This window comes from Myzus persicae, unplaced genomic scaffold (genome assembly GCF_001856785.1).
Source record: "Myzus persicae strain clone G006 unplaced genomic scaffold, MPER_G0061.0, whole genome shotgun sequence".
NCBI lineage: Eukaryota > Metazoa > Arthropoda > Insecta > Hemiptera > Aphididae > Myzus > Myzus persicae.
This window is the reverse complement of record NW_019104352.1, coordinates 6,376-15,775: the sequence shown is the minus strand read 5'-3', so window position 1 is coordinate 15,775 and position 9,400 is coordinate 6,376. Positions and strand designations below refer to the sequence as shown.

At 33.8% G+C, this 9,400-nt stretch overlaps 2 protein-coding genes and 1 pseudogene across 2 annotated transcripts; 2 read left to right on the top strand and 1 right to left on the bottom strand.

Moving 5' to 3' along the window:
- Window positions 1-2,176: 2,176 nt before the first annotated feature.
- LOC111041421 lies at window positions 2,177-2,829 on the bottom strand (annotated as a pseudogene).
- A 4,646-nt stretch (window positions 2,830-7,475) lies between these two features.
- LOC111041424 (small ubiquitin-related modifier-like) lies at window positions 7,476-7,829 on the top strand. The gene has a single exon (XM_022325688.1). The coding sequence runs from the start codon at window positions 7,476-7,478 to the stop codon at window positions 7,827-7,829; it is 354 nt and encodes a 117-aa protein (XP_022181380.1).
- A 956-nt stretch (window positions 7,830-8,785) lies between these two features.
- Window positions 8,786-9,139, top strand: LOC111041423 (small ubiquitin-related modifier-like). Its single transcript, XM_022325687.1, has one exon. The coding sequence runs from the start codon at window positions 8,786-8,788 to the stop codon at window positions 9,137-9,139; it is 354 nt and encodes a 117-aa protein (XP_022181379.1).
- The last annotated feature ends 261 nt before the right edge of the window (window positions 9,140-9,400 follow it).

Genomic DNA, 9,400 nt, shown 5'->3' with positions numbered 1-9,400 from the left:
TGTATCAACCACTTACTTGACTTGTTTTCTTGTGCACAACAGTGGATAATGACTTCCATGTTATCCACAACGCATGATATCAATATAACTAGTTTTATATTTTATCGTGCTACAGATTACACAACCTATTCAATGTTTACGATATTGATACGTGGATATTATGAGAATATTGGTAAAACAAAGATTTCTATTCTTATCGCAATTATACCATTCGTCCATTCCCCGCATTCAACGAAATATAAGTATTTGGGTATTCCTAATAATAATATTTATCAAATAATTTATATCATGCGAATGATAGTGAAGACACAACAGAAGAAGATTATAATACAGATAATATAGTTGAATCAGATAACTTATCTGATGAACGAAATATTTTAAGCGACGATGAATTTTATGAATAACACTTTCGCTAGTAAAATTACATTTTATTAAAAAAAAAAATCAATACTATTATATTATTTATAGTTATAAGTTGGTTAGTTTTTTGTTATTTTTTCCGAAATTGAAATAATTTCAAGTTCACATAATTTATTCACAATACTTATAAGTAATTATATAAATACTACTACCTATATAATTTGTATTAATGGGTGGACGGGTGGTACATTAGTTAGCTTAGTGATATTATTGATTTTATAATATTTTTATTTTTTAGTACATAATAAAAAAAAATGGTAATATAAATGTTATTGAGTTCCTATTAAATTTAATAAACAAAAATATTATACAGTAATAAAACTTACTAAAAAAAATTGTATTGTAAAATTCCCATCTCTAGCTATATTAACTGTAGCTGAACTAGTTGTGAGCTTCAACGGCTTCACATGTTTTTTAATTTAATCCTAACGAAAATAACTCCTTAACCATTGGAGCACTCCGCTGTAATATAATGTAATCATATTTTAACTAGTTGTCTGGTCACAGCTTGAACACATGTGTTTCCTACAACCAAGTACCAACACTTGGTTTTTTCATGTATCGACATTCATATTATAATAGCAGTAAAAACTATTGGTATATAGTGCCTAACTTGGAAAAAAGTGGTAAAGGTACTGTTTATGGACTGTTTTCTTTATTGTAAAGTGCCTACTAAAGTAACTTAAAGTTACTAACTTTAAATATAAACAAAACTGCTAAGGTAAATTTATATTTTATAAAAACACAATGAAAAATGAAAATCTACAGAATTGAATAATCATCTTCAAAAAAGGTAGGTTGATTTAATTATTGTGTATATTTAGATGCATTATATAATGTAATGTCATATTATAATTAGTTACAATGTATTATAAGTTATAACATATATTATAAATATAAAAACATTTAAGTACATAATTAAGTATATCGAGAGGACATATCTAATAAAATATAATTTAAAAAAACACTCAATTCTTAAAAACTTATAAAAATAGTAGCTATAATAAAAATAATATTATTTAATTATGCGTTAACACAAGCGCAGACAATAATAAAGACCTAACTCTTGAAGCCTTTATTCTTAATAAAAAAAAAAATAATAATAATATGCATATTATCTAACATAGCTAGAATATGTTTAGTACAATATACATTATAGTTACATATATTATGCTGAATGATGATAAGTTTCAATAAAAAAAAAAATGTATACACATATATAGTAATAAAATAAATCATAGGTACAAATATCTAATATATAATTACAAAAGTATAATATTATAACAAGTATTTGAATCACAACTTTACAAATGTTCTTAAAATTAAAATAGTATTTATTATAAGCCATTAGTGATATATGTATGAATAAGTGCAAAAGAAACCGCATTATTTTCATTATATTTTAAAACCATACTGAACCACTGAACAATATTCTAAACTTTCACTTCAATCCCTAACTGAAAAAATATTTAATTTTGAGCTGATTATTATATTTGAGCTTCTATTATTAGCCTATATTAGTCATTCAATATTTAATAAAGCACACAAATGTGTAACCAATGTATAACCATTACAAGAATTAAATTAACATAATAAACAATGATAACGCACAGCTATTTTTTTGTACTTAAATTGCATATTATTAAAATTAACAGAAAAAAAATATTTTTACAGATTATAATTTTTCTTCATGTTATCGACATTTTTGGAAATTAACTGTAAAAAAACAAATCATAAATGTTAGTAATTGAATGAAACTAGTTGACACAGATCTATGTGGATCCAAACAATTTGATAATTTATTATTTGTATTGGTTGTGTACCTATTAGGGAACTGATGCATTATACATATTCAACGTTCTTCTATTGCAGGGCAGTGTACAGCATTCATCGATGACCATCGACAATCCCAAACGTCTCCTGATAGAGAGCTTGTCCTCGCCAGCTGTAAAAAGTTATTGGGCATATCAGTGTTGGAGATGTCAAAGGTTAAAACAGATGTATGCTGTACTAAGGTATGAGGCCAGGTAATAATGATGCTAGAAAATAGTGCCCAGAGTGCACTTATTTTAATGTGATATCATATAACATACGAGTCACCTGTTCACACTTCGCGTCCTCGTGAGTCGTGACAAGGGTAAAAGATTTCACCATGGTTATAGAATTGTAAGAACTGTATGTATTAAAAATTGGAAATCTAAAGACTCACCTGGTACTTCATTATATTTCCCTCTGCAAATTACTTGCAGTTCGTTTGCCAGCCTTGACCCACAATACTTGTCAATGTTGTCTCAGTGTAGGTCGGGTTGACGCATAATCATGGCGCGTGATAACCCGACCAGGCAGAATACCAGCAAGACCATACATTTAGCCATGTACAGATAAACTGAAACTATAAGTTTAATCATAAGTAGGTAGCATTCATTTTTATGCTAAAAAATAATTGCATTAAAAATTATTTTTTCGTTCACAATACAGTGATTGAAAAAATATAACATTTTTGACTTGAAACAATTCACGGCAAAAAAATTTAAAAATAATTAACTTTTATTTCATAACAAAATTAATTTTCTCCATTTTTATTAACTTATATTTATTTATTTCAAGTAAACCACAAAATAATTTTTGGAGGACAGTGATTGTCGCCTCTCTTGGTGTCCTCTGCGAACAATGCTAATTCTAAATGACCATCGTAAAATATTGGGCTATAGAAATAATCATATTTCTATTAACTACCTGCATAGAAATTTGTACCTGGAAAATATCAGACGCGATTAACAGTTTTTTCCCTTCTTTGGGCGCAATTTACGCCTGTCCGTTCGAATGTAGGTACATTTAAGTTGACAGCCGTTAATCGGCTTAGATAGGTATAAGACGCAATCGGCGGTCTACTCCATCATAATTCATAACCTATATAATAAATTACACCAATGTATGTGTAACGTGTAGGCACTATGATGCATTTATGAAACAGTACAAAAAGCAAAATATTAAAAACAATTTAAAAAAAAATCAAACACCGGTATGGTACGCATTATTATTTACCATTAATACACATTGATTAGACACGCAAGTGTGCCAAACAAGGTTTTCAAAATCTTATTTGTAGTTATTTTGTATTTTATGTCTGGTTCACGGTATCAAACCCTAAACGATTTGTACCGCACTACAACTCGCGCCGTACCGGCGACCGGGATTATTGATTATATAAATAGTGTAAATTTATACACTATTTCCTATTATAGGCTCATAAATATAGAAGTGATAGTTTAACAAGTGTCTTTTCCTGTGTCTGTCAACACAGAGATGAGGTAAACTCACCAAGCAAAAACCAATTAGTGTTTAAATAGATCTGTGCCCAAATTATGTGTATTTAATGTATTTGGGAGTTTGCTCGTATTGATGATAACTATAGCTGCCGTGTGTCATTTTAATAAAAAGTAATAATTTGGACAGGCCGAAAAGTGTCGTGTGTGTTTATTTTGTATTGGCCAATCCTCAATATCCTTATATAGTGTGTGTTTTGTGTATATTATTTTATATATAGGATGTAAAGGACGTTTCAAAATAAATATAATTATATTATGATAGATACATGTTCGTCTTAGAGGATAAAATTGATTTATAGTTACAATCGTTAAAAAAAAACAGTTGCCTACCCAAGCTTAAAGTCTTAAGCTTTAAAGCGGCCTGGCTCTCCGTCACTCGCCCGTCTGTTCGTTTCCAAACCATACGATATTCTAAGTTCGTGATTTTGGTATTTCGAGGTTTCAAGGGAACTTATAAATTGTATAGCAAGTAAGACTAATGACAAAACCTTGCATAAAATAAACTATATAATATATTATATGGATGGAGCCATGGTGTGAGTTTTTGTTGCCTATATTATAGCGACTAAGTCTCTGAATTATGTGCAGGATGTTACCCGTCGCATGTTTATAAGCTGGGTCATCACAAATCGGCTGTGGCCGACTCGAGACCTTAAAAGTTGGGCCTGTGATTGCTGAAAATCTAGATGAAAAATTAATAAAAGTCAATAAAATGTAGTAACGATTTCGAAAGTTCTGGATATTAAATAACCCCACTTGTATTGTCTCCGTCTTGTACAAGTGAGGCATAGAAAATTTCAAATTTACCTTCACCAGTTTCAATAGTGTGTTGTTAGTTTTGATATTGGAGTGAATCGCCCTATTATATAAGATTTAAAGGAAAGATAATTATTTAGGAGCCCGCTTAAGCTTTTGTCGATTTTATTATTTTTAAGTGAGTTAGGTACCCATAATCATTTTTTTTCTCCCGAGCCGTTTTTCTCCGGAAACACCAAACCGATCCGAATAATTCTAGAGCACAACGCTTCGTTTCGACTCCCTTAGAGCGCCAATATCCGTGTAGCCGTTGCTGAGAAATCGCGACTGAAGTGCGCTGAAAACCGCAGCCCGCGGCCAAAAAATTTTCGTTCGCCAAAGTCCGATTGTCGCGTTCGATGTCTTAAACTCTTCAGCAGGCCAACACCAAGAGATTAAGACCTCGCGCGGGAACGTAGGGCCAAATCCCAGAGTGCAACGACGCCCAAACGGCAGCGTCCTTCGCGCTCTCACACGAGATTCCTGATCGTGCGCGACCAGACCCGTTCTTGGCACCGTAAGATCGGCAACATCACCACGCATCTACCAATACCATCAGGGGTGTTGTACCTCAAAAATCAAGCAAATACGACAAGGGTAAGCGATTTCACATATCATACGGCCAAATAGCACGGCCGCCCGGAGAACCGCGATACCCGTGGCGACCGCCAACAGTTGCCACCACGATCGCGTCGGTCGGAGAACCGCGATACCCGTGGCGACCGCCGACAGTTGCCACCACGATCGCGTCGGTCGAATAAAATTTTAAAACGACGGTGAGCGACAACCAGCGCTCCGAGAGCGTTGCGGATAAAATCCCACGACTCCTGAAACCCTACCACCACGTGAAAATTTCCCCTCACCCCGTTTACAAAGCTATCCATAACTCCGGCGCAAAAGGTCCGACGACCCTAGAACTCGGGCACAAGGCCCAACAGCACTACCCGGACGAGGTACCCCTGACAAAAAAAAATAACCCCCCCCCCCAAAAAAAAATTTATTTTCCCCTTCACCTCGTGACCCCACTCCTTTCTCAGGTTAGGAAGCCACGATGTCAAACCCAGACGTTCCTGATAGCTGGGACATGGAAACCGATTAGATCAACAACCCGCAGTTCAAAAGGAAGCAAGCAAGCTCTCCCACCTAGGAAATCAAATCCAAAAAGAAGATCACGGAGACCCCAACCAAAGCAGACGGCTACAAGCCGCCGAAAACCCCTCCATGCTCAACCACCACCGACTCCGACAGAGTGCTTGACGCTGCTACCAAGGCGACGGTATACGCCTGAGAACTGTATGAGGGCCTGGGAGACGGGTCGGGGGCAGTTGTCCGTAAAATGATAAGGACCCGGGTCGAAAGGTGGCAAAAAATGTGTGCAATAATTTTTTTGTTTGTGTGGTTAGTCCGTTTTACAGGTATGATAATTATAATGTTATTTGATAATAATTATATTTAACAAGCTGAAGAACCCGGCTTCGCTCGTGTGTAGTTATTGCTTTCTCTAAATGAAATTCTTAAATCAGATGTTTATTATTTGCCTTCTTTCTTTTTTCCGTTCCCTAAAAACATTCCTTAAATAAACGACGTGAATTTTCAAACGAAAATAATAGCACGTAGGTTGTACAGTTAGAGTTAGTTTTATAATAATTAATAGCCGACCCCTGTGCGTTTCAGATCCGGGGCACTTCGTTGCCCATACAAAATGACAACTCTTTAAAATACTGTGATTGCTCAACTCCTTTTGGGTGTAACTCGCTGCTATAAGTAGAATTAAGCCACCCTGGTAGGCAATCCACCTTAGTAGACAATATGCGACGATCAAATCTGATGCATGTTGGGGAAAATGGTTGTTCTCCCAACATTAGGTTGACACTGTCAAAGCGCCATTGTCATGGTGTCAGAGAGTCCAACCTCAATGTTCCACTGCTTCGAAAGGCTAAGAGAGCTTTAGAGAAAACAATAAATTCATATACTCCACGTGGAATTTATATGCAGGCAATTGTAAAGTTAATACCTACCTATAAACTAGTTTTTTGTTTATTTTGTAAGTTTTTTTTGTACAGTTTTTACAAATGATATGCAACTATGCATAGGTGATGGTTAGTTTTGATATCTATATATACTTGTTTTGGATATGATGTATGAATTAGTTTTCTAGAGGCTGCAAAGAACTACATTTCTACAGAGTGTAGAGAGGGTGCGGCGTTAAAGACGTACGTTTTTCCCTCGGACACCACGAAACATGGCAAATTTCCACGATTTATTGACGCCTGCTGATAATTAATGTTTTGCAATGACACTACAAAATCCTCCTAACAGGTTAGAGTTTATTAATTATTTTCATTTATTAAACACAAAACATAAGAAAAGAAATAAAACAAACCATTTTAATAGGTTTTATCAAGGTCCATTGCTGGTAGAGGGAACCGTGAGTGGAGTCATTTTTTGTCATGTAGCCAATACAAACGCAATTGTACCAGATTTGAGAAATGTTGGTCAATAATCAAATCAATAATGTATATGAATGTTATTTAATGAATTATTATTATGGATTTTTAAGTCCAAGTAACAGGATGTGATGGCACATTTAATTAAGACTGTACCAACATTTTTAGAAAATGACGCCCATCAGTTATTTTCTTTCCAAGTTATATTCAAGAATATTTTAAGTTTCAATATATCTGTGAAGTGTAGTAGTTAATATTAATTTATTATGACTAGCATAATAATTTAGACCAACATTAGGAACATTGAAAAGCAATTTAGATAGGACTGATAGGAGATAGGGAATCAACTTCGTAATTCAATTTTAAATCTTATAAACATCATAATCGTTTGTAGAATACTAGAATTTCTTAAATATTTAAGCATATTTCTATGCTAACTTCCACATATTATTATTTCTATTGACTGTAATTAGATTATAGAAAAATGTCGACCGTTAAAGAAGAGTCCAACAATTTGCCATCCACAAGTGGCACCAGCGTTGCAGTTGCAGCCGATCAGAGAGGAGCAGCTGGCAATGAATCTGTAGTTCCATGTGCTGAATACATTAGTATACGTGTCACAACTAGCGCCAGGACCAACCAAGTACATTTCCGTTTGAAACCTGATGTAGCGTTTGTTTGTATGAAAACAACATACTACAAAAAATTGGGTTTTATTAATAAGGATGAGTCGCGTTTTGTGTATGATTGTATACGAATCGCTGATGATTATACACCGAAATCGTTACATATGATGGATGGTGATGTTGTTGAGATATACCAAGTACTAAGGAATTAAGGGTTTTTATTGGCCAGTTTCATCATACGGACATCAGGGCGATTTAATAAATAATTACAGTGGCTAAAAGGAATGCGCAAGAAGGAAAGAGTATCTGGAACAAAAGGTAGAAATATTGGAAAAAACTTTAGATAGGAGGGTAGGGAAATCAACTTCACCATTTATAAGTTTAAAAAAAACTTTTGATTGCCTTGTTTCCTTACATCACATAGGGTAGACAAATGGAGACGTTGCAACACTGGTTCACACTCATAAGGCGCGCACCCTACGCTTAATGGGATAGTGACAAATTTCAAAAATGTACACTGAACTCTTTTAAGTTTATGAGTTGATTATGAATTGATGTTTCAAGATTATGTTGAAGATGATGTTGAAGGATATAATTGACGTTTCTGTGAATTAAAAAAAGTATGAATTTTTTGAAGAATATCAAAAGAATTTCCAATTGGAACTACTTCAGCAACATTTGATAAAGTTAAGTTTAAACCTTGGGATTTACAATGAATTTATTTTCAATAACAGCCTGATAGCCTTTATAATGGCTGCTCGTATAAAAAAACGCCATCATAACCTAGTCACTCGTAAAAAGTTTAAAACAATTACAACATTAGTAAATATTTCTAAATTAATAACTGCCGAGTTTTCCGTTGTTTTCGAAACGTCTAGCAATTTTTCTGTTTCAGTCATAATATTATTGTACTGCGGAACGCCATAAAATTCGATCGAATTCGATTTCATTTGGAACTATGCAAGGTAATTGTTTTAAATTGTTCACTATAAGTATAATTATTGTATAAATAAAAAAAAACCTAAATGAACGAACTTAATTCAATTTTAAATCTTATAAACATCATAATCGTTTGTAGAATACTAGAACATCTTAAATATTTTAGTATATTTCTATGCTCACTTCCACATATTATTATTTCTATTGACTGTAATTCTATTATAGAAAAATGTCGACCGTTAAAGAAGAGTCCAGTAATTTGCCATCCACAAGTGGCACCAGCGCTGCAGTTGCAGCCGATCAGAGAGGAGCAGCTGGCAATGAATCTGTAGTTCCATGTGCTGAATACATTAGTATACGTGTCACAACTAGCGCCAGGACCAACCAAGTACATTTCCGTTTGAAACCTGATGTAGCGTTTGTTTGTATGAAAACAACATACTGCAAAAAATTGGGTTTTATTAATAAGGATGAGTCGCGTTTTGTGTATGATTGTATACGAATCGCTGATGATTATACACCAAAATCGTTACATATGATGGATGGTGATGTCGTTGAGTTATACCAATTACTAAGGAATTAAGGGTTCTTATTGGCCAGTTTCATCATACGGACATCAGGGCGATTTAATAAATAACTACAGTGGCTAAAAGGAATGCGCAAGAGGGAAAGAGTATCTGGAACAAAAGGTAGAAATATTAAAAAAAACTTTAGATAGTAGGGTAGGGGAATCAACTTCACCATTTATAAGTTATTAAATCCTGTAAGAAATCAGCAATCTATTTTAAGTAATATTGTTATTACTAATGAACAAAAAACAATCGATTTAAAGTTAGCTGTTTGT